General features: G+C 44.8%; 2 protein-coding genes across 2 annotated transcripts in view; both read right to left on the reverse strand.

Annotated features, from left to right (window-relative positions):
• LOC147737284 (uncharacterized) overlaps positions 1-26,562 on the reverse strand; it is a 1,685,245-nt gene that overhangs the window by 600,564 nt on the left and 1,058,119 nt on the right. The window contains exon 2 of the mRNA XM_086925022.1: positions 16,592-16,711. The gene's annotated coding sequence lies outside the window, so the exon portion shown is untranslated. The remainder of the gene's footprint in view (positions 1-16,591; positions 16,712-26,562) is intronic.
• The window catches only part of LOC147737290 (uncharacterized), a 53,297-nt gene that overhangs the window by 19,988 nt on the left and 6,747 nt on the right, over positions 1-26,562 (reverse strand). Inside the window, 1 exon segment of the mRNA XM_086923456.1 lies at positions 278-2,252. Coding sequence (XP_086779582.1) covers positions 278-2,252 — 1,975 coding nt within the window.

The raw sequence follows: 26,562 nt of genomic DNA on the forward strand, positions 1-26,562 counted from the left end.
AGGCAAAAAGTTGGGGGTAACCATAGTCAGATATCCACCTTCCTACAGTGTTTTCTTATGGCGCTTGTAACCATCTCTACCTCTGAATCTTTTCTGACATTTTGAGCACTGATAATTTAATTCACCAGTGTGGTTTCTCACATGTTCAGTGAGATGAGATTTTTGGCTGAAACATTTTTGGCATTCGGAGCACTGATAACGTTTTTCCCCAGTGTGAGTTCTTATATGCGGAGTGAGACTACTTTTTTCACTGAAACATTTGTCACATTCAGTGCACCGATAACGTTTTACCCAAGTGTGGGTCCTTGTATGTTTAGTGAGTCTCATTTTGTCACTGAAACATCTCTGGCATTCAGAGCACTGATAAGGTTTTTCCCCAGTGTGGGTTTTTATATGCAGTGTGAGATGTCTTTTTTCACTGAAACATTTCTGGCATTCAATGCACTGATAAGGTTTTTACCCAGTGTGGGTTCTTGTATGCAGAGTGAGACTACTTTTTATACTGAAACATTTCTGGCATTCAGAGCACTGATAAGGTTTTTCCCCAGTGTGGATTCTTATGTGCCGTGTGAGACTACTTTTTAAACTGAAGCATGTCTGGCATTCAGAGCACTGATAAGGTTTTTCCCCAGTGTGGAATCTCACATGTTCAGTTATATGTGATTTAAGTTTGAACTCTTTTGGGCATTCAGGGCACTGATAAGGTTTTTCCCCAGTGTGGGTTCTTATGTGCCGTGTGAGACAGCTTTTTTGAATGAAACATTTCTGGCATTCAGAGCACTGATAACGTTTTTCCCCAGTGTGGGTTCTTATATGCTGAGTGAGATGGATTTCGACTCTGAAACATTTCTGGCATTCAGAGCACTGATAAGGTTTTTCCCCAGTGTGGGTTCTTATATGCTGAGTGAGACTGCTTTTTTCACTGAAACATTTCTGGCATTCAGAGCACTGATAAGGTTTTTCCCCAGTGTGGAATCTCACATGTGCAGTTAGAAGTGATTTACGGTTGAAATGTTTTGGGCATTCAGAGCACTGATAAGGTTTTTCCCCAGTGTGGGTTCTTATGTGCTTTGTGAGACTACTTTTTAAACTGAAACATTTCTGGCATTCAGAGCACTGATAAGGTTTTTCCCCAGTGTGGGTTCTTATATGCACCGTGAGATCGTGTTTTAGATTGAAACATTTCTGGCATTCAGAGCACTGATAAGGTTGCTCCACAGAATGGGTCATTGCATGTTGAGAAAGACTTTGTTTGTTCCAAAACCTTTTCTGGCATTCAGAGCACTGATAAGGTTTTTCCCCAGTGTGGGATCTTATATGCACTGTGAGATAGCGTTTTTCATTGAAACATTTCTGGCATTCCGTGCACTGATATGGTTTCTCTCCAGTGTGGGTTATTGTATGCCGAGTGAGACTGTTTTTGTCAATGAAACATTTCTGGCATTCTGTGCACTGATGAGGTTTTTCCCCAGTGTGGGTTCTTGTATGCTGAGTTAGAGTGCTTTGATTACCGAAACATTTCTGGCATTCAGAGCACTGATAAAGTTTTTCCTTAGTCTTAGAGTGGTATCTTGTATGCTGAGTGAGACTGCTTTTGTCTTTGAAACATTTCTGACAATCCGGGCACTGATAAGGTTTGTCCACAGAGTGGGTTATTGCATGTCGAGATAGACTCCGTTTCTTACAAAAACGTTTCTGGCATTCAGAGCACTGATAAGGGTTTTCCCCAGAGTGGATTCTCATATGTTCATTGAGATTAGATTTTTGGCTGAAAAATTTTTGGCATTCGGAGCACTGATAAGGTTTTTCCCCAGTGTGGATTCTTATATGCTCAGTGAGATTGATTTTTTGGCTGAAACATTTGTAACATTCAGAGCATTGATAAGGTTTTTCCCCAGTGTGGGTTCTTATATGCTGAGCGAGACTGCTTTTTTCACTGAAACATTTGTCACATTCAGTGCACCGATAACGTTTTACCCAAGAGTGGGTCCTTGTATGTTTAGTGAGTCTCCATTTGTCAATGAAACAACTCTGGCATTCAGAGCACTGATAAGGTTTTTCCCCAGTGTGGAATCTCACATGTGCAGTTAGTAGTGATTTAAGTTTGAAATCTTTTGGGCATTCAGAGCACTGGTAAGGTTTTTCCACAGAGTGGATTCTCATATGCTCAGTGAGATAAGATTTACGCCTGAAACTTTTTTGGCATACTTTGCACTGAAAGTGGTTTCCCCCTGTGTGCATTCTGTCAAATTCTGTGAGATAAGATTAATGGCTGTATCTTTTTGGACACAGGTAACTATTTCCCCCAACTTCGGTTATTTTGCCTCGATTTTAGAGTCGTGCTTGTTTAGATAATGTTCAGCACTTATCTCTAAAAGAAATTGTGTGTAAATTTCTCAACACTTGAATTGAGCAACAAATGTCGGGAAGCAGTCCTGTAACACCTGTTGAAATTTTCCTAGCAGATAATAGTCTTTAGGTCATAGCCTCTCCGGCAGCAACTTAATTTGTGACTGAAGTTTTTCTCAAATCGATTTGTATAGGTTCTTAGCAATACAGTAATAAGGTGTTAGTCTGATATTTAATGATTAAACTGATAAGTACCTTTTTGTACTGGTGTACTGGCAGTAACTGAGGGCGTTAGAACGTGCAGAGTACTATTGTGGATCATTAGTCGCAGAACATCAGTTCCTTCTACCCTTTCTAGGTTTGGGGTAAGGTTAAGGTTTGTAGTTCTGAAGATGAGGATTTATTTACATTAGCTATAGCGCAACGGTGCTCCTTTAATCCATTTTTATATTTAACAGTTTTACATATCACTACTGCACAACAGATAATGTTGAGGCGATTTACATAGAATTACAGAACAGTACACAATAAAAAGGAAACAATCTGAGATGGTCATTAACGCAATAAAGTGGTGAATTTTTAAGGTTTTCGCAAGAGTGAGCAGAGTGGGTCAAGGTGTTATATCCCGAGGCAGATAGTCTCAAACTTGCATAACTGGTTAAAACGGTTGTTGAACAAAGGTGATTTTCCAATCTCTTAGTTGTTAACGTGTCAGCTTCGGAGTCTTCTTTCAGGGTCTTTTCTTTGATGGTATGCAGAAGAAACCTTTAGTTGTAACTTTCTTTTATGTAGTGTGTGCATCCTCTCTAGAATTACATGATGCTTTAGATGAACGTTATTCTGTCATGCTGAGGCAATTTGTCTTTCTGATAATATTTCAGATGAGGATGCTGAAGCGGTCTTTCTACATTATTTCTGATGCTGTGTGCACAGATATGGCTTTGCTCTGGGTTAATGAAATGCAAAATTAGAGACTTCACTTACAGGTATAGTACTTTCCTCACCACACTTAGATTTTTGGAAATTGTTTAAACGTATAATGCTGGATGTCCTTCAGTTTTTCAAAATAATCCTTCTTATGGCACTGACATTCAGTTCCTTAGTGCTAAATCTTGCTTTCTTCGTCCGTAATTTCAATCACCTATGGTATTAAAATTAAATAGTTAATACATGTGCATTTCCAAAAATATAATTTACAAGCCAAATCAATGCAGAATTTTGAAAATGCTGAGCTGTTTTTCAGACAGAGCAGAGTGTAGAATGGTAGCATGAGAGTAATTGGATGTAGGAGTGAGGATTTGTAGAATTTTCAACATTTTATTAAGCTCAAAAAGGGTACATGTACCCTATAAAGTTGCAACATAGAATCCCAAAGGCAGATCTGAAAGTCATATGGACTGGCACCAAACAAATATTAAAAAAATATATACTATTAATTAATTTGCAATGCAGATTTTTGGGAAGGGAATGACTCCTCCACGGACAACAGGCGTTTTCCCCTGCCCTGAGTTACCACCTACTTGTATCTGGTTTCCTGACTTTTGAGTTTTGGCCTCTGCCTCAAGCAAATCTATTGTGTGCTGCGAGGACTATGCCTAAACATATCCCTCAACTATGGTCCACTAACTGGGGGAAACACACAATTCTTCCCTCTGTTGGTGTTCACATTTGTTGTCGGCCTGTGATTCGGCGTTGAGTGCAGAGCGTATCGATTAGAGCCGAGGGGCAGAGCCGAAGAGGAGTTGACGAGCAAGCAGAGCGAAGCCTGGGACGACTGCCAGGGTTTGTTTTGTGACCGGTTCCCGCTTCACCCGCGTCTGGTTATACGGGCGCTTTAAGTTCCACAGATCTGCTTTGGGGGCAGGAACGGACGCTGCCGGCACCGCGGTGCTAAGTCGCTTGTGGTGCTGCTCGTGCAGCGGCTGCTGCAAGGCACAGAGGAGCCTTGGCCTGACACCTGATTTATGTAAAAAATGTGTTCATTAATTTTTTTTTCCACAGTCCACAGGCAAAAATTACATCATCACTTGGTCCCACACAGGGGATCAGAAAGCCTCAACAGAATTATAACAGGTGGACAAAGTGCATTGATTAATATAAACCAGCTCCTCCTCTTATTAGATAAGTCAAATGAAAGATACAGCTTCTAAGTGCCCTGGAGCTGAGACAGAGAGATAAAAAGAAAAAAAAGAAGAAGATCATGCAACTTTGCTAAGCCAGCAGATAGGTCTAAAGAAAACTTAACGGCCTTCTGTAACGGTAATTTCTCCAGGTTGCTCCACCGAGGTGTTGTATGCGGAATAGCCAAAAAGCGTGGACAAACTCACCCTAACATGGGATAAGTAATTATGAATCTAACAAGGAACAAAGATAAAAAACACAAAAAAAATCCACCCCCCACCCCATCCGTGGTGGCGGTGTGTTCATACTAACGAGAGGTTGGTCGACACTGGGATTGTGATCAAAACTGGAAGAGATGGCGGGCTTCGATGGTGGAGGGACACCCGCAGACGGACGGCCCTGGGAGAGGAAGGAGACAAGGGGGTCCCATTTAAATTCGAAATTCTAATAATTATCCCTGAAAATATCAGCCATAGGCTAAGCAGTCTCCAAAGACGAGAGTGCCATAGGGAAATAGCTGGAGCCTCCCTTCTCTTCCAGGCGGCTGCCAAGGTGACCTTAGCTGCCCCACAGGCACCACTCTTAAAGTATGGGACTCAATTTCGGGCGACGACAGGTGGACTTCTTTTCCATCACCATTCAATCCAATCCAGCTTTCGCCCGGCCCAACATGAGGGACCCTTTGATGCCTGGAGAAGGGGAGGCTGCTTAGCTCTAATACATTTGTTCCACAATTTTGATCCCCTTACTTTTGATCAATGTCAAAGGGACTTTGAATTGAAGAACACGGAAAGATATCAGTATATCCAATTGATACCCTGGGCCCTCACACCTCAGATACGGGAGGCTGCTACTCGACCTCTCACAAAATTTGAGGCCTTTCTCACCAAGACTGCTAACATGAAAGGGGTGATCTCATTTATCTATAGCTTCCTCCTTAAAACAGTGCTTTCCCCACGCCCCCGGTATTTGTCTATGTGGGAAGACTTAATTCAAGTTTTATTTCCGGTGAGGAATGGACGCATCTATGGTCCGACATCGCACGCTTCAATCATTCCTCAGAACTCAGGGAACTGCCGCCTGATTTTACGTATACACCAAGCATTGAGCAGAGCAGAGCTGAGCAGAGGAGTGGAGGGAAGTGCTACATTTGCCGTCTGAAGGTGGACTGACTCTGGATCCCGCTCTTGCTCTTGAACGATTGCCAGCATTCTCCCTTGTACTCTTGACAGCGATGAATAGCAACGAACAAGCAATGAACAGTGAGTTGTGAGTGACAAGTGGCAAGAGGTGTATGGCATGTGGCGAGTAGTTAAGGTTGATCGGTCCGTAAGTCGCTGAGCCATTTCAGTCTGTAATAAGTCTGTAATACAAAATCTGAGAAATTATGCAAAGGGGAAAGTGACAATAGACTTTGACCCTGTTGAAGCACACCTCGCCCCCTGAATTACTCTGCATGCCTAGACTACAGCCCAACCGGGAGCCCAGATATTAATTAATTGATTAATTAATTAGTTAAATAAATAAGTAACCAGCAGCACCGGCGAATTCTGTACCGAGGTGTGTTTTGGGGGTGTTTTCCCTTGGAGGGGTTAGGAGGTGTTTTTGTCCAATCAAAGCACCCTTTGGTCTTGTCACTGGCCCGTTTAATTCTCTGAAAGAAGCAAGACTTCTTCACCTTAGAGGGTGTATTGTGAGGTCAGGAAAGGAGCGGCCACCTTTCCCTCCTATCAAAAGGAAAAGAAAAATACAACAAACACTAATATTAGATACGTTTAAAATAAAACAGACAGGTGACATACAGTCCTTTAAATCATCTAAGGTCCATACATTTGGGAAACTGGGAAAGTCGTTGTCCAAGTTTGATTTTATGAAAGATCCAACCGGTGCTATGCTAACATTGCTAACTAACCCATGTGTTCTTCAAACTCCAATTAAACCACTGAGTAGAACAAATATTATATCCCCTAATCAAGGAGTAAGTGAACAAGGCCACCCTGAGTCTGAAGCTGAAGTCAAACAAATGTCAAATTCAACTAAGGACCAAGTCAACCATTGGGGTCAAATAACGGACCTAGAGATGTTAACTATTCCACTTACTGGTCATTCACAACAAGAGGACCCAAAATGCACAAATCTAACAATGGGAGATACTCAGCACTTACTACAAACTAGGCATCCAATGCCAATAGAAGTGCAAGTAAAAATCAGAACAGCTAACGGGATAGGGGAACCATCTAATTTGGGACAAATAAATCAACGAGAGCAAGAAGCTCCAAATGAACTAAATGGTGGGGTGAAAATCATAAGGGAAGCCAATACCCCCCTGAAATCGGATCTTACTCTGTCTAAAATAAATTCAGTTAAAAACAGGACAAGCCGAAAAGGACGAATACAACAGCAACTCAGAAACTCTGCAGCGCTGGAGTACTCCATATCAAAAAGACGTTTTGAATAGTAGCCCACAATTCATTAATTCTTGTGACGAGGACATGATTTTCAAGGACCACAAAAAGAGAAGTATAAGGACCTATCATTCATAAATGGGCAACACCATAGCCCAGGTACTCAGGTACCAGGAAGTGGGAACGCGGGAGCAATTTGGGATTCATTCTTCAAAACCTCGCAATTAACTCTGGAAGCTTTAACATATCAGTCCAACAAAAAGGAGGTCCAAATAGATCTCTTGAGTGCTGCGTCATCCTCTGTTGCCGGAATTGAGCAGAAGATAACACAAAATAATCTAATAGTAAGGGCACAATCTCAGCCAATATCTACGTATGCAGAGTGTAGTTGTGCCCAACTAATTAACAAACTAGCTACCATTCCGGATATTTTAAAAACAATAATTGACGATGTAAAAGGGAATTTTCCTAATGTGGGAATTCAACCCATCAAGACCGACTGCCCCTCTAAAGATACAATAAAATGTAAAGACAATACTGTTGTTGTTAAAGAAAAAATAGATGATAAAACAAAAGATCAAGAAGGGATAAACCTATGCTCGACACAATCAACAATGACAGACGCAGCTCCGGACGTTCATCTATCAAAAAGACAGAGGACAAAAATACGGAAAGCAAGAAATAAGCTTCTAAAAGTATAAAAAAATACAAATGCATCAGATATAGTGAGATTGAACACTGGAAACAACCATGACCAAATATCATATTGTGAAGGTGAGGGTAAACAAATGTCTCCAACAAAACCCTTCTACCCTTTATTTAATAAGGATCTAACGGAGGTGCAAGCAGTTATAAAAAATAAATGCCTAAACAATCAAGCTGATAGTATAAAAATGATAGAGAATGGGAAAATTCAGTCCTTTGAAATGCTGCAAGTGGAGAAAAGTAATAAACAGGTGGAAAATAAGCCATCACAATTGGAAACAAATAGAGCAAAGAGAACGAGTATCAGAGGGGATGAAACAAATAGAGATTTGTTAAGTGGTGCAGGTAATTTTTACGCCGGAATATAAATCTAGGGGTAATAATGAAACAACTTGCAAACATCCGGACCCAACACAAGATGGCAGGAGTATGCAAAGCATGTGCATCTACAGCACACATGCCTCAAACAGAGGATTAATGGCCCCAAATCCCTGCCGTGGTATCTGGTCATGTTGTGGCTGAATGTGCCATGTGTTGTGGCAGGCTATAGTGCTTGGTGTGATTTGGTCATTTTTGACAAGGTGGCGTGCTGAACGGTTAGGCAAATTTTGAATTTCTTTGTTTTTGGGATCGTGTGATATAGTGCGGTACCTACCGTATGATGTAAATAAATTACATTGCTAATATACCATAAGGATGTAGGGTGAGTGTTATTATGGCCAAAGCCTTGCTGATTAGATGCAGAATAACAGGTCTGGGAGGTCACTGCTGACTAGGGCAGGTTAGCAGCTGCACAGGCCTTGGGCATTGATCCTATTGAGGATAATATGTGACGGGCACTGGTGACTGAGTTGGCTAGCAACAACGCTGGCCTCTGTTATTCATTACAGGCAGGGTAACAATGCATGTCAATATTGACTGGAACTGGTTGGCAGTAGAGTTGACCTCTAGTTTTGAATATTTGGAGGTTTTAAGGTACAGGGGTCACTACTGACTGGAGTTACTTAGCAGGATAATAGGTCTCAGGGAGCCAATACTGACTGAAGCTGGTTAGTATGATCACTAGTCCCAAGGTGCTACTAATGACTCAAGTTGGCTAGAATCATAACAGGTCCCAGGGGCCAGTACTAACAGGAGCTGGCTAGTAGGCTTACATACAGGTCCAAGGGGCCACTACTGGCTGGAGCTGGCTAAAAGAAGAACAGGCCCAAGGGTGGTGGTGGTGCGAGTGGCACCAGTGACCGGAGTTGGATAGAAGCATTGATAACCTTTGGTATTGATTAAATGCAGGATTCCAGGTCACAGGAGGCACTGCTGAATACAGCTGGATAGCAGCAGTGGTGGCCTCTAGGAAGAAGGAATTGAGAAAGCATAACTGGATATACTGGTTTCTTTAATACCGATAATTGTTTACACATCATACACATCAATGCCACAACGTGCATTGATATATTACATTACCAAATTTCAATATTCTTATATAATTTGATGTGTCTGTTCGCCTTAATATGCCTGCAAAGTTATATGATTCTATTAGGGCCCAGAACCACTTTATTTAGTGATGTCCATCTGCACACTTTCCTGCATCTTGTAGTAAATTGAATATTGACAAACAGAAGTGTTATTTCCAGAAACAGTGAATTCTGCAGCTTGTCTGTGTATCTTTTATCTGCACCTCACGGACTCCTCACATTCCTCTCGAGAGAAGATTCTGCCTCCTACTCATTACTGTTGTTTTAGTAACTGTTTCTATCACGTGTTCACGTTTCATTGACTTGTATTAGGAGAAAAGTGTATAAAAATGCATTGTGTAGCATTAGCATTATATACTCCAACTTGCTTTAGGGTGGATGCTCTCGTCCATTGCAAAGACAATTGTCACTTGTTAGTTTGCTTGGCTTTTTGCTATTTTTGCATTAAATGTATGATAGATTTGTTGGTCTCCAGGTGTGTTGTGTTTTATTTTACGTAGCACAAGAGATGCTGAGGAAAATGACAGTCCAGTATACACATTCTTCATATAAATCAACTCACAGTATACTGTTCTGGAGATTCAGTCCCACAGACATTATCTCTAACTGAACGCAGGCACTCTAGGAAGCATGTGCTTTTAAAACCAGTTGCCCTCTGATGAAGCGTCCTCGCTATTGGATAAGTCCGTAAGTCCTGAATTTTGGGAGGGTTACCGTATCCAGTGCACTCTGTTAGACAGCGCTCACCTGTGGTAGTAAGATGTTAATAGACACCTTAACACCTATGCACGGTGCAGGGCTTTGAGATACAGAGCTCCTCACGCTGTGGAGAAGATTAGGTCACATTTACCCATTTTCCCATATTTGGGCCTGAGGAAATGCCAACAGATTGCTCCATGACTACACAAGGCATGAAAAAAGTTGACCTGAAGTATAGACCCCAGCTTACCAATAGGTCCAGAGGTGATCGATACTTTCACACAGTGATAGGGGCCATTAGTTCCTCAATTTCTCTGCCACTGTTTTTAATCTCAACATGGACCAGGAAGATCACATTAACTATATTGTGGTAACTGGTTGATAGTTGATCTTATATTCAGACTTTCACCAATCTCAAATCTTATGACACAACATCCTCTGTCCTACTATGCTCATCTGGCGTACTTAAGAAAAGTTCTCCGACAAAGTGTCCTCTGGTGGTGCCCGCCAGGCATTGTAGCGCCGGCCTGGTGAGGAGTATAGCCCAATGATGAAGCATGTCACCTTCAGGTGAGTGAACGCAACTTGCCTTAAGAGCACATGCTTCCTAGGGTGTCTGCGTTCAGTTACAGATAATGACTCTGGGACTGAACCTCCGGAACAGTATACTGTGATTTGATTGTGTTTTATTTTAACAAATGTACATAGTAAATATTGGTGCTTGCTTGTTTCACAAAAACAAGCATTTGCAATGCAATAGGTCTCGCATTTACACAAGTTTGATCTACTGGCATTGTAAATGACAATTGCTCTATTTTATGTTTTGATTTTTAAAACGTAAATAAAAGGCATTGTAATTTCCAATGCCAATAGCTTAAACTAGCGTAAATGTGAGACCTATTGCATTGCAAATGCTTGTTCTGCTTGAACATGTATTTCCAAAGTCTGTTGTGCTAACCTTGCTCTTGAGTGTGGGGACAGCCGGAAACTGCATATGCTTGCAATAAAACTATTTTAAATTGAAAAAACATTGAATATAATATGAGTAATAGGAGTACTTCCAAGCAGACCGGTGTACTTGGATCTGGTGTAGAAACCCCATTTAGTTTTCATATACATCAAAGGGAAATTTGATTCCTATTGGTGCAAAGAAAAGGGATTATTGGCTTTGAATTGCTGTTCCCGGAAGGCTTTGATAAACACAAGAATTACATGGAGGTAAACTTGGGGGAAAAATGAATGGCCAAGTCTTGATCCATCTGTCTTGGTACTGAAGTTAACTTTTTTTTTAAATCGGATGTACACATGTGAGCAAGTAATACAGCAAGAAATAAAGGTCTCGGTGCATGAGTACCAATGGCTGAAGTAGATAGGCCACTGCCCGATCCTTTATCCTTGACCTTTATGCTTTGTTGGGTGGAAACAAAATGCAGATGGCAGTTGAACAGACCAATGAATGAAGAGGGCTGATTCAAAGCGCGTGCGTGCGTGTGGGCGTGTTTATTATATGAGGCTCCCGAAGCAGTCCCGTAGACTGACGCCAGGAATACATCTTGGCAAGGCCTGCATGCAGGGGGTATTGGTGGCTGCAGGCGGGGGGTGGGTGAGAGGGGGTGTTTTGTCTCTGGACTATGAATGAATGAGTCATAGTAGGTGCAGCGTGGCGCCGCCTGTCCAGGGGCCACTTAACAGTTAAAACATTTAAAATGCGCCCGTGCATAACCCTTGCCATGGATACTTTATGTACAGGCAGAGGCACGTGAAATGCGGCGTGATTTGTTGGCCTATGAAAAGGAAGGAGGGCTCACTGTCGGCAGCCCCTTCAGAGCTGTTTTTCGTCTTCCTCAGAATAATTATTTCATTAGTAAGTTCGAGTTGTCCGCATTTGGGGTGCAACGGAGCCTGTTGCAACCCAAATACTGACAACTCTAGGCAGTTAGACACGTATTGTTCAGCATTTGCGCTGTAAAAATGGTAAAGTCTTCTGAATTAAGGTAGTATATGGAGGGAGAGTGGGAGAGAGAAAGAAAGACAAGCATTTGCAATGCAATAGGTCTCGCATCGGGAAAGTGTGACCTATTGGTATTGTAAATGACACATTTTTTTAATATGTGTTGGCTTTGAAAATATATAAATTAATACCATTGTTATTCACAAAGCAAATAGCTTACACTTTCCTAATGAGAGTCCTATTAGCTATGGCAATGTTTATTGGTAGCAAGCAAGAACAGTGCTGTTGTGGTGCTGAGCGATAATGCAGTTTGGCTGAGTGATGTGGTGGTGCCCCTGAGTGATGTGGTGGTGTCCCCGAGTGATGTGGTGGTGTTCCGGAGTGATGTGGTGGTGTCCCAGAGTGATGTGGTGGTGTCCCAGAGTGATGTGGTGGTGTCCCTGAGTGATGTGGTGGTGTCCCCGAGTGATGTGGTGGTGTCCCCGAGTGATGTGGTGGTGTTACTGAGTGATGTGGTGGTGTCACCGAGTGATGTGGTGGTGTCCCTGAGTGATGTGGTGGTGTCCCTGAGTGATGTGATGATGTGCCTGAGTGATGTGGTGGTGTGCCTGAGTGACGTGGTGGTGCCCCTGAGTGATGTGGTGGTGCCCCTGAGTGATGTGGTGGTGCTCCTGAGTGATGTGGTGGTGTCCCTGAGTGATGTGGTGGTGCCCCTGAGTGATGTGGCGGTGCCCCTGAGTGATGTGGCGGTGCCCCTGAGTGATGTGGTGGTGCCCCTGAGTGATGTGGTGGTGTCCCTGAGTGATGTGGTGGTGCCCCTGAATGATTGAGTGGTGCCCCTGAGTGATGTGGTGGTGCCCCCGAGTGATGTGGTGGTGTTCCGGAGTGATGTGGTGGTGTCCCAGAGTGATGTGGTGGTGTCCCAGAGTGATGTGGTGGTGTCCCAGAGTGATGTGGTGGTGTCCCAGAGTGATGTGGTGGTGTCCCTGAGTGATGTGGTGGTGTCCCTGAGTGATGTGGTGGTGTCCCCGAGTGATGTGGTGGTGTTACTGAGTGATGTGGTGGTGTCACCGAGTGATGTGGTGGTGTCCCTGAGTGATGTGGTGGTGTCCCTGAGTGATGTGATGCTGTGCCTAAGTGATGTGGTGGTGTGCCTGAGTGACGTGGTGGTGCCCCTGAGTGATGTGGTGGTGCCCCTGAGTGATGTGGTGGTGCTCCTGAGTGATGTGGTGGTGTCCCTGAGTGATGTGGTGGTGTCCCTGAGTGATGTGGTGGTGTCCCTGAGTGATGTGGCGGTGCCCCTGAGTGATGTGGCGGTGCCCCTGAGTGATGTGGTGGTGCCCCTGAGTGATGTGGTGGTGTCCCTGAGTGATGTGGTGGTGCCCCTGAATGATTGAGTGGTGCCCCTGAGTGATGTGGTGGTGCCCCTGAGTGATGTGGTGGTGTCCCCGAGTGATGTGGTGGTGTTCCGGAGTGATGTGGTGGTGTTCCCGAGTGATGTGGTGGTGTTCCCGAGTGATGTGGTGGTGTTCCCGAGTGATGTGGTGGTGTCCCCGAATGATGTGGTGGTGTTCCCGAGTGATGTGGTGGTGTCCCTGGGTGATGTGGTTGTGTTCCTGAGTGATGTGGTGGTGTCCCTGAGTGATGTGGTGGTGTCCCTGAGTGATGTGGTGGTGTCCCCTAGTGATGTGGTGGTATCCCCGAGTGATGTGGTGGTGTCCCTGAGTGATGTGGTTACAGTGGAATGCCTCTGGTTTCAAGGAATTGAGTTTATCGGATAAAGAAGGAAACGGGACCCAGCAAAGGTTTTGACTAAAAGGCGTAAGGGCTGCCAGAAGAGAAGAATAACATTCGAATACTATGGAATGTTTACATCTGCCTGGAGTTTCCCCTTTAAGTCAAAAGGAATTCCCAGCGGGGTAGCGTTTTCCATAAACTCGGCTGTATATCATGTGTTTAAGAAGCGTGAAAGATAAACTCGTTTTTTTTAAAGAAAAAAAGGGGAGTGCCTTGCGTGTTTTGGCATGAATGAGCCTGGTCCGTAGAAGTGGCAAATAAGAGAGTAGCGAACTCACTGACCCCTTGGTAGTACACTCTGATTGGATCCAGTTGGGGCCTCTCATAGCTGCGTAAGGTTAAAGTTACCAGATGGCTCAATGCCGCCAAAAACGCGCCTCTTCAATCCTGGGCCTTTAATTTACCCATGAATGTTTACAGGTTTGTTAGTTTCAGTGTATGAACTAACGCTCAGCTGCACTACGACTGCCAGGATTCATTAGGCTATTAAGGAGCTTGGTAGGAGCGCTACTTAACTCCTTGGACGCTCATGACGAGCTGAGCTCGTCATGAGCCACGGCGCTCCGGTGCTCATGATGAGCTCAGCTCATCATGGCCCGTGGAACGCTCAGGTGCGGGGAGAATTCCCCCGCTGTGCTGAGCTTTCCACGGGAGGCAATACACCTGTGACGAGCTGAGCTCGTCATGAGCACAGGAGTGCCGTAGCTCATGACGAGCTCAGCTCGTCATGAGCATGGGGGTGCTGTGCACGCCCCCCTCACCCCCAGCACAGCGGGGGATTAACCCCCACAGCGAAGGGGTTAAAAATGCACACAAAAAAATAAATACACCAAGGCTGCAAGTGATTGGTGGCAGATCATTTTGTTGACTAATATAGTGCTTTGCGTGCTTTGGTATGAATGACAACTTGGTAGTACACTCTGATTGGATCCAGTTGGGGCAACTCATAGCTGAAGGGTAATACAAACAAAGGAATGTAGGCGTGGCGCACTGCAATGATGGTTGAAAAGTTGGTTGAAACGAAGTTAAGATGGGTTAGATGAGTTTAAGGTGCTCCTAAAGGTGACATAACTGTTCTGGTGGTTGATACTTTTGCTCTCTCGATCCACCTCCGCTTTACTTGAATGATTGTTTCAACCTTTTAGCACGTCCACCCCAATCCCCGACACTGCCCAAACCCCCCCCCTGAAGTTTCAGATTATCAGCCTGTTTATTTGGATGCATGTGGTTGACCCACCCACACACGTTTTGTAGCATTGTTTAGTTTACGTATTTTTATATTTCAATGTACAATAATTGATTTGGGTCATTTTATGTTCTTTGTTGCAGCGCTCCTTGAGAAAGGACTTCTTAGTCCGAAATGCATTGGAGCATTAATCTCATGTCGTTGATGATGTTTATCAAGAACTTTGATGATTTGTAAAAAAAAAGCGTTGAATACGTTACAACGATAACCTTTCAATAAACTCTACAACTTTACTCATTTGGAACTTTGTGTGAACTTTATGGAATCTATTGTGTTGTCCAATACCAAGAACCATACAAGTGTGCCCAACAACAGGGATGCGCCTACACCCCAGTAGCGCACTCAACCTATCAGCAACTCATAGCTGCTCACAGTACAGAGTGCAAAAAAAATTGAGTGTTTCAACCTGCATTTTTACAAGTGAAGGGCAAGGCAGGGCGTACAAAGTCCAGAGCTGTATTTAGTAGAATAATGCTTTTGTTCTAACAAAGCGAGCAGCTAACCAGGTGGTGCTAATAGTTGCTATTTGAGCCAATTATGGTTAATAATTTAGAGTTTAGTCTGACCCCTGGTGTTATTTGCAGTGCTCAGCATTGTAAGACACCAAAGTGCTGACACCACCTCCGGGGTTGCAGCGCTTGGTACACGACACTGAGATTGTTGCCACAGCTTCTGTGTTGGTTCAACTGGAAGTGTAATGTGAGCCATCAATGAGATGCATGGATGATTCTTAAATTACACTTTTTGGAAGAACTGGTTTAATGTGATTTTTATTTCATTTAAGATGTATGCATTCTAATTTGTGAAGCTGAAGCGCAGTGTGCCGCACTGCTTTAAAAAATACTTGACTATTGAAAAAAAGAGCTCAAAGTGCCGCACTCATTAAAGAAAACATACACAGATACCATGTACATGCCCAATGTGGAGTGGGGCGGGGCGTCTTTAAAAGAACAAGAGGGGGGAGTGCACGGAACAGGAACAGGCACCCTCGGAAGCATTTGGTGAGCCAGGGGGCGGGTGAGCTGGAGGCATTCCTTTGTAGTCTGATGGGGGGGATGAGAGGCGCAAATGGTGTAATGGTTGTGTGCGAGCGGCTTCTTTTCAAGTCGGATGGGGGGGCGGGGGAGCAGGGGAGCGAGCAAGCGGGAGGGAACAAGCATATGGCGAGTGGCGGGGGAGCAGCTTGGGAGCATGGACGATTCTTAAATTAAACTTTTTGGGAGAACTGGTTTAATGTGATTTTTTTCATTTAAGGTGTATGCATTCTAATTTGTGCAGTTACCTGAATGCATTGTTAAAGATGAAGATCAAAGTGCCGCGCTCATTAAAGAAAACATACACATATACCATGTACATGCCCAATGTGGAGTAGGGAGGGAGCGTCTTTAAAAGAACAAGAGGGGGAAGTGCACGGAACAGGCACCCTCGAAAGCATCTGGTGAGTCAGGGGGCGGCTGAGCGGGAGGCATTCCTTTGTAGTCTGATGGGGGAATGCGAGGCACAAATGGTGTAATGGTCGTGTGCGAGCGGCTTCTTTTCAAGTCGGATGGGGGGCGGGGGAGCAGGGGAGCGAGCGAGTGGGAGGGAACAAACATATGGCAAGCGGCGGGGGAGCAGCTCTGGTGCGAGGCTGATGGGTTTGACGAGCACGCGCATCTCATACGAGTGCATCACATGAACTGGACGTAATCCGTACTTGGTAGAGATTTTGTTTTGCCTACTATATACTCGCCTATTAATCCCTGCGCGATATAATAGGCAAGACCTAATGATCGGATACCTGCCTCCGAGCGCACTTCTTACAGACGAGTATGGGGTTATCATGTTGCTGCTACAAGCTCCTTACCTGTGTGAGTTATCAGGATCGATGCAGGGAGCAGACCGAAACCAGGCACAGATGGAGGTCAATGATAAATACTGAAGAATTAACAGAGCTTCCAAGCTGGTGACCATTACTTAATTGACCCTGAAAATAAAAGACACTTTTTAATATTCTGGTGACTTATGACCATAAAAAAAAAGGTTATAAATTCAATATTGTGTCAAATACTTAAAAAATGGAACTGGATGTGCTGAATCGGATGTTGCCCCAGGTCATGCGTGACACCTTCCACCACTATTGCTTATGGAACTTGTAGTTTTGTTTTTCTCATTAAAAGGATGGGTTCTAAAGTCTCAGTGTTCTAAGCGATGTTAGTTAAGATCAGAGGCCTGAGTGAGGGTGAAGCAAGACACTGCTCTGCTCAGCAGTGAGATGAATGACAGTTCCCCAGCCCTTCCATTCTTCGACAGCCAGAGGCACGTCAGCCGTTCATATTTTTTTGCAATGGGAAAGAAACTTTTATTGCAGCTTGTGCCAATTGAAGAGATAAAACCCCTGAGAATGTTTAATTGACTACTGACAAACATGTACAATCAAGAACATGAGTTTCTGGAAAACTATCAAGCACACAATCAGAATCAGCCGCCCTTCACACCCAGGAATTCTTGAGGCTTTGGAGAGGATGAATTGCATGTGGTATAAGATGAACACTACATCAACTCACAGCTCACTTCTCAGGGATGTACTGAAATGCCAGCTTTATGGCACACTTAGCCAGCTCTTCACCTCCTCCTCCTCAAACTGTTGACCAGCTATCAGGGCAAATGAGCCTGCAGCAAAGCATCGCTGGCTTGGTTCCACACCGGACCAGGCAAGGTGGTCAACTCCATACTCCTCCAAGTCAGCAAGCCCTCTGGTCGAGCCAGTCCTAGCCCCACATGGATGTTCCCCATCACAACTATTTTAATGGTACTAAGTTATGTTTCTGCTAAATGTATGAGTCAAAAAGTGAAAGATTTTACTAGGAAATGCTGAACGAGAAATCATGACGTTTTTCAATATTTCTGAGTCTGCCACATTACACGGGAACATTACTTCTCTACAGCAGCAAATCATGTATGCGCCCTGCAGAAAGCATGTTTGAATGAAACATGGAATGCATTGCAGCCAAAAATCTATGCAACATCATATCAGAGTGCAAGATAACTTGTGTTATTATTCCAGCAGAACGAAATGCCATTCCTAATGTGTACGTCATTTTAAAGACAAACCCAGGAAAATGTACGGTCAATGTTGTTCTACTGCCAGTTAAAAGACTAGCACCATTAATGCGCCAGGAAATAGAATACTATGAGAAATCCTTCTTGTTGGCAGGGTGCTGCTTGCCATTATATTGCAGGTTACTTCTAACATAATCTGATTTATACATACATATTCCAGGGTGCTGCCAGCTATAGGGTCTGCGCACAGCAGTCTTGAGCCAAGTTCTCCGGTGGCCCTAACACTAAATATTTGGGACAAGGTACTGAGGCATAGAGAGCTGATCATATTCCCTCCCCATACACTCTGTTCCAGTTTCCTCGCGCACAATCATACCTACTCTCGCCCCAGGAAGCTCCATGAAGCATTGGACGCCGGACGCCTGAAGCCGACGTATTGGATCTCACGTGAATGCGCTTGTGTTCGCGTGCGCGTGCCCGTTTGTCCCGTGGATCCTGTACCTGCACCCGCTCCGCTCTTGCTGAATGCCGAGCGAACGCCGAGCAGAGCGTTGAGTGAATAGAGGATCCAGGGGCCCGTTGCGCCCTACTGGAGGCCGAGAATTGCAGCCAGAGGGCAGGGGGAGGTCCAGATTTTAGCTGAGAAGCTTGAGGCGGCGAAACCCTGGCACCTGGCAGATTAACCTTAAAATTAAACTTAAAATAAAACACAGGCCCTAAGAAGTGCTGTAGGCACCAGCTGAGTTAGAGTTGGTGACAGGACATCGGCAGACAATTAGCCGACGGTAGCAGGGGGCTGGAAGAGCGGAGGGCACAGCGGCAAACCGTGAAGCAGAGGTAAGTGAGGAGCAGTTGCCCTACATAGGTTTAAAATATGGAAGGGTTGTAATTGTTTTTCTTAATAATCAAGGACATTAAAACTAATCCAAAAGCAACGGTGCTAGTCACATAGGTACAGGTTATTGAACTGGTATTGGCAAAAGGGGCCTAGTGATCTAATCCCGGCAGAGGATTGGAATAGGGAAGCAGCATTTAAAACAGGCTATAGGATTGGTGACATGAGACCAGAGTGCGAGTAAGGAAGAAGGAAATCTAAATGATAGCACTGGCCAAAGCAAGAACCCGTAAGATTATAAAAACCGGGAAAAAAAATTAGATGAACATTCCAGTGGCAGGTGAAGGGAGCGGAGTAGGTAAATCAAAAGGGGCGATGAGTGAGCCAACTGGAAGGAAAAATAAGTAGCAAGGAATGTACAATCCTTGACGCTAACACTGCAATCAGCAAAACCAAAAATAGAAAAAGGTGGATCCTCAGTGTCTAACTCAATCAAAGACTTTTTGGGAAGACATATCAAGGGGAAGGATGTGAGGGACAAGGAGTCAAGTGCCGAGGCCCACCCAACCTCTGAATCCATGGGCGAGGTTAGTCTAGCCTCTCCAAACCAGACCATATTTAACATCTCTGGGGTTTCTTTGAATCCACGGCTGTACTCTTCGCCAAGAATGTTCCAGGGGAGCAGTCGAAAGCAATGTTGGGAGAGTTGACACAAATCAGAGGGTTAATGCCGGCATTAGTTAGACCGATTGGTGGGGAACAGGATGCGTTAGGCAGTAAGGATGAAGAGGTAGCTTTGTTAAGGGCTCCCAAGGTAAAGAAAGAGGAACCAACTGTACAAATATCACAACAGCCAATGATTGTGAGGAAATGGGGTGAAAGGAGATATTACATGAGTGGATTCCCGAGGTCAAGGGGGAAGTGGAGATCGCCCTTAGAATAAGACAACAAATAAGACATCATGTAAGGAAGGTGAGAAGAGTGAAAGGAGAAAGGAAGGAACAAGAATGTCAAGAGAGGGAAATAATGCAAAGATCAAAGGAGTATAATGCAAAGCCAATAGCCGAACGAGAAGAACCTTGGAATAGGCTAGAAAGATCAAAGATCATTAAAAGTAGTCTGGCACCAACAACGAAACGGAAAAAGGAGAAAGAGGGGAAAGGTACAGAATTGAGGATAACTACACAATTGGGACCTGGAAATCCTAGACGTAGTAAGACCACCAAAGAAAAAGATTAGGGAAACATTCCAACAAAGAGAAGGGAAGCCCGATTAATGGGAGACATCCACGGCGTAAGGCAAGATTGTACCCCCGACTTATGTGTTTTCCTAGAACCTTCCGGCCAGGGCAAAGGCGGGAAAAAAGCCAGGAAATTAAACCCACTAAATCGATCACAACTTATATTCTCCATGTCAAAATGTGCAAGCCTCGGCAGCACTGGCACAGAGGACCTTAGAGAAGTAGGGTTTGTTACAAATAGCAAAGGGGGTGATGTGACCAAGCTCCTCTTCTACTCTTTGCCCAACACTCTAAAGGAGCCAAGAAAAATACTCTGGGGAGGCCATTGGGGGGCCAACTAACGCCGAGTTCGACACAGATAGCTAGGAAGGTTCAGAATATGTAACTACATTGTGATTGGGCATTAGGCTGTAGGGTCCTACTGCAGAAGTCAGATCCCTGCTTTGATGGAATATGTATTAGAAAAGTTTATATACAGAAGGGAAAGGACAATGAATATAAGGTGAATTTGGGAAAACTGAAAGAAGGTTTAGAGTCTGTTAGCGTAAAGTATCAGAAGGATATAATATTGGTGTTCAGTGATTTTAATCATAGATTAGATCCCCAAAGGGTGGATAATTGGCACAAGGAATTTTTAGAATCTTATAATATCGAAGTAGCCATTTTCCCTAGAGGAGAGATCTCGCCGAAGGATGCGACTTTTACTCAGCTGGTGGGTTCACTGGGCATGGTGTGCATAAATGGGAGAATGCAGCCAGATCGGCCAGCAGGACGCACTTTTTTGAGGGGCCAGCAACTCTGCCCAATAGTTTATGTGTTTTGTCAGGCCTGGCGCTTTGGGCTAATTAAAAATTTTGAGGTGCTGAAAATGAAAGGTACCAACCATTATCCATTGAGGGCAGAATTACATCTATAAAAAAGCAAAAATAGAGAAAGGGTTTTGCAGGTACATGTGGATTATCCAAAACGGTTGACAACTAGTATAACAGAGGAATATATCGAGAAATTAAAGCAAACCCAGCAGGCTATTCCTGTAGAAGAAATTCAATTAAGAAATGTATTTACTTAGTTCGAATCCACCAAAGGCAAGCTGGTGGACACCTTAAGACATTTTAAATTGAGAAAGGCCGGGCCTGGGAGCCATAGTGTTAATAAAAATTTGAACACCTGGTTTGACGATGAATGCCGGGTAGCCAAGGCACAGATCAGGCAGAAGACGAGAAGATTAAGAGTCAGGTTTAATCTGGAATTATCTCTGTCCCTCCAGTTACTAAGGTCAAAATACAAAACACTAATTCGGAACAAAAAAAGAACCTGTAAAGATAAGTGCTAGGCAAATATGTTGGAGGTAATTGAAACTAGAGATGTCAAAGGATTTTGGAAATGAGTCCAAGAAAGTGTGGGTAGAAAAGCAGGTTCTCTAGACTGTATGGTCCCTGAAGATGAATGGGTGGGCTCCCTGGGAGAAATATATGGGAAATGGCCTTTACAAGAAGAGTCAAGGATGCCAGTTTGGCCACAGGTGAGGGTTGACATCAAAGAATACTTTACCTCAAGCTATATAAAGAAAATTATAGCAAGTTTGAAGCTTACCCGCGCTGCAGGCCCAGATAATCTTCCGGCAGTGATAATAAAGATTAGACCAGATTGGTGGTCTGAGTTTTTTGCAATCTTGGAAACAGGAATTATACCAGAAAGCTGGAGGGGTGCAATTATAAGACCTATACATAAGAAGGGCGACCTAAAACTACTGAAAAACTATAGGTTAATAAATCTCCTAGACATATGGGAAAAAGTCTTTGCAAAAGCCATATTGGGTTTACTTAAAGATTGGGCGGAGGAAAACCAGATTATACCCCAGAACAGGGGAGGTTTAAAACAGGCCACTCCACAATTGACCATTGCTTTGCTCTCTGGGTCATAGCGCGGAAGTCAATTGAAACGCGGGGAAGTTTATTATGCTGTTTTGCGGACTTCCGCGCAGCTTTCGAGCTGGTGGACCGGGAGCTAATGTGGGAGGCCTTAACTAGCTACTATATCCCAAAAGATTTGTTAAGTCTGATTCAAATACTCCATACTAAGGACTGGGCCAAGATAATTTTTGATATATATGGAAGTTTATCTGGGAGGATTGAGATTGGAAATGGGTTGCAGCAGGGATGTGTATTGGCCCTCTGCTGTTTTCCTTGTTCTTAGCAGATTTGCCGTTGACCCTGGAGAATGTCAATGGGGCAAGCCCGAAACAAGATGGTAAGCATATTGCATGTTTGCTCTATGCCGACGATCTGGTGATTATGGATCAGACTGAAGTTGGCTTGCAAAGGAAACTAAATATATTTAAGGATTACTGCACCAAGAAAAATCTTGTGATTAATATGGACAAGACTAAGCCTTGGGCTTTGGTCGTAGGGGTTCACATGGTGGAAGGGGTCAGAGAAAGTTTAAACGGTCACTGAATATAGATATTTGGGATTATGGCTTGAAAAAAGTATGAAATGGCATACTCACCTGTGGAAATTAGCAAAATTAATGTACCTAAGCGGCGTTCATTTGCCCTCTCCCGTCCCCCTCCCTGTAGGCACCACGTATACCCTGAAATGTTGACCGCATCATTCTGCCAATGAAAGCCCGTGCCCATATGTACATGACAGCCATTTTAGGCCATGGCCTCTCTGCCCGTTTTTATAAAATCCCCGGCTTCCCTCCTGCGCGCATTTGAGCACCCCCCCCCCCTCCCACTCTCACATGCGTAGACCATGAAACCCAGCACTCTGCGTGACCCTGCTATGAAAGGCAACCCTCCTGCTTGACCCAGGCACCCCCCCCCCATTTCCCTCTTGAAGGCACCCCCCCCCCCATTTCCCTCTTGAAGAAGCATCCTTCGCCTCAGCTGACATAGCCCCCCAGCTGTATCTGACTGCCCCTGTTCTCTCATGTACGGGTCATAAGATCTCTCTCTCTTCGTGCGACTCTGACCCTGCGCGCACCCTGACCCCCTCCTTCTCCCTCACATGGACAAGTCCTAAACCTTCCTCCTCTGCAAGACCCTGTCCTTGGGAGTCACGGCCGCGCCTGACCAACACCTCCTTTCCTTTCATGAATAACCCCTCTGTTAGTAAACCCTCCCTCCGCGATGGACTGTCCACACATGTCCGAGGCCATCGCCTAAGCAGAGAGACACTGTTTACTGCCCTTTATCGTATGGAGTCACTCCTCTTCAAAGGACCCACTTTTGATCCTGGCCTCCCCACCCCCTGGGCTACGATCAGGCGCACACATCCTAATAATCAGCGGAACATTCAGCTGCGTCATTGCCCCCTCTCTTATCTACAGTTCAAGGGTCTCTATTGATAACATATGTGGGGTAGGATTGACACGAGGATTATAGGGATGTCTTTTCTTTGTGTCACAATGTCCTGATTGTAATGCCAAGTGTTTTGTAAGGTATAAAAGACGGAGTCTCAGCTCACTTGTTAGAGCACCTCCCGAAAGACACTGTGTTTCGTGTCCGAAATGACAGGCTCTCCTCATGAGAAATAAAACTCTGTTCTTGTGATTCCTGCTCCCAGCGCCCGTCTCTTTATTTGATAATTATCCTGAATGGGAACTAAGAGGCGTCTTGTGCCAGCAGCCCAGGCATCGATAATGGTATGGGCTCACATTTTACAATTGGCGTCCCAACGCGGGGTCCATCAGTGACATAAGGTCCAGTGAGAGAGATCCAGACGATGAAGTGAATATCTAAATGATCGGAGTATACCTGCCTTGAGAGGGCCCTCGTCCGGCTGCCGATTAAATGAACTTCGCCGATTCTGAACGGACCTCTCTCGAGTGACCTATTGTCCTGACTGGAATCCCACAGGAATGCTACACGGAGTAAGAGAACGATCGGGCGCTGGAGGAGGAAGACGAAGAACTATCCGCATGGTCCGGTCCGGGTAAGATTAAGTAGGGTGTTTTTACGCCTGATTGGTAGGGTGGTTCTATCCACCTGATTGATTGATTGATTGTATTGGAATCGGTATTTGTATACTGATATTGTTGGTATTGGTTCATTTAGCTTTGGATGCTACTTGAAATATTGGTTCTCTTATTGAGAACGAGACATTCTCTGTTCGCAAACAGCGGCGAATAGGAACGTTCGTCCCTCTTTGCAGATAGAGAAGGGTAGGTAATGCAGACTTTTGTCCCCGTTGTAATCCGTCATGCCTACTTTTCTCCCCACTGATTGTTTGGAATCGATTAATAATCGATTGTTGCTCTTTGAGATCTTCCCTGTCTACAAACAGAGACGAATAGAAATATTCTGTCTTCCTTTCTGGATAGTGAAGGGCAGGTAATGCAGACGTTTGTCCCCGTTGTAATCCGTCATGCCTGTTTTTCTCCCCACTGATTGATTGGTTGCCTGGACATTGTTGTTCCAGGAATTGGTTCGTTTGAGGTATTTTCTATTTGCAAACAACGTGGAATAGAAATATTCTGTCTAGTCTTTGCAGGTAGTAAAGGGTAGGTTATGCCCCTTTGTGAATTCGTCAGTCCTACCCACTCCCCACTGATTGGTTATTTGGGGGGTAGCTCGCATGGTCCGCCCAGGAGACTACCCTTATGGAGGACATATGCTCCCCACTCATGGGCCATTTAGTAGAAGTAGACCGTCTGGTCCGTCCAGGAGGCTACCCTAGTAAGTGGAAGTGCATCGTTTGGTCCGTCCAGGATGATACCCTAATGAAGGAATATATGTTCCCCTTTGATCGATAATCTAGTTCCAACCCGGACCATTTATTGGAGGGAACCCGTCTGGTCCGCCCAGAAGTACCCCCTAGTGAAAAGGACACATAAAAATATGAAGTGATCACCGCTCCCTACTAACAAGAAAACTTTAGCTCGAAACACGCTAAAGAAACGAAGGAAAAATAAAAAGAAATCGGGCTAAGTCAGCAACCCCCTGATGAGCTTTTGATTTCACTAAAAATAAGAAACATTAGAAAGAGTTCGTAATAAGAAATATAAAATGGCGAAAAATTTGACAGCAGGGCAGCCACGAGGTAGCTAGGTTCCGCTGCCTACTCCTGTTCCAAACATGTCTGCCTCGTTGCCCACCACGCCCAGATAGCGGTTACATGAAATAGATACAAATCAATAGGTACCTACCCCCATTCCGGAAACTCCCGAAGTGCCACAGGTCCGCGGTTACGCCCATCCGGAAGGCGAGGCCTCGAGGCATGCGGGGCTCGCCTGGCCGCAGTCAGAAGGGGAGGCTGTGGGGCGGACGGCCCAGAAAACCGTGATGGCCTCTCCTTCTCTCCTCTTCTGCCGCCCTGCAGGCAACGGGGGGGGGGGGCTGTCTTGCCTCAGCCACCGACCACCCCCCCCTCTCTTTCTCTCGCCTGATCCGGCCCGCAAAGAAGGCCGAAGCCGAAGCAAGGACAGCGGCGCTTACAGGTAGTCCCGCCACATTTCAAATGCCTGGACAATTACAGGTAGTCCCACCACATGTCGACGCCTGGACAATTGCAGGTAGTCCCGCCACATGTCAAAAGGGGGGGGGGGGCTGTCTTGCCTCAGCCACCGACCACCCCCCCCCCATCTTCAATAGCCGGCACGGCCAATATCGAAGCGGCGGAGCCGAGGAACGGCGCGGGGTCGCTGGAAGGGGGAGGTGACGCGAACGAGCCTCCCCCACCTCCCTCCAGGTGGAGGCTTCCAGCGACACCCCAACGCTCTTGCTTAAAGAGGGTCCACATCGAAAAGCGGTCTTTTGCCCGGGACGGGCACACGCCCCATGCCTTCTCTCCTCAACTTTGAAGATTCTATGAGAGCCGGGGGGCGCCCCGACCCCTCCGCATGGGTGCCCCCGTCCCCCTCACTGGAACCGCGACATCAGCGCACTCCTGCCGGCGCCAGCCTCAGTTTGAAAATGGCTAAAACACCGCCAAGGTACAGACTTGTTCAGTTCCGGTGGAACACCAGAGTGACCCGGTGGGAAAATTGTTGCCGCCCTCCCCACTCTCTGATGGTCCATATTGTTAGACTGTTACCACATTGCACAAAACTTTTTGAACTACCAATGGAAGGTTCTGGTCCAACCACGAGTCATTGGAGACATTCTGACTATGCTTGAACCTGCCTGACCTCGCCCAAAATGGCGCCGATACACGAAACAAAACTTTCAAACTCCCTGTTCACCCGGATTGCTCGAATATTGATGCTCTGAGATATGTATGCATTTTTGGACAATGAAAGTAGATAAGATGGACAGTGATTATGTGCTTGGAGAAGAAAGCAATATAGATATTGATCATATGTTTGGACAATGAACTGACTTAGGGTGGGTACTAATTGTGATATGGAAAATGAATTGGTGTAATTTGAGAACTGAGTGAGCATTTGGATAATGAATTAATGAATTAATTGAAAAACTGAATTCTTGACATGCATCATGCTTGTTCTGTAGGAAAGTTTGATACGAATTTATTGCACTGCTGCACTTTATGCAATGAACTGCCACCAACTTCGTTCTTCTTATGTACAGTTCCAATCTACTCCGTGGCCGGTCCACTGGGTTGTAGGCCTGTATTTATACATCAACACTTTTTTATTAAAAGTATTTTGAAAAAGAAAGCATAGTTGTAGCGGTTGCATTAATGAATTTTGGACGTTTTACTACTATGAGCAAAGAATAAGTATGATGAAAGCTGAA

This window comes from Lissotriton vulgaris, chromosome 1_1 (assembly GCF_964263255.1).
Source record: "Lissotriton vulgaris chromosome 1_1, aLisVul1.2, whole genome shotgun sequence".
In the NCBI taxonomy this organism is placed as follows: domain Eukaryota; kingdom Metazoa; phylum Chordata; class Amphibia; order Caudata; family Salamandridae; genus Lissotriton; species Lissotriton vulgaris.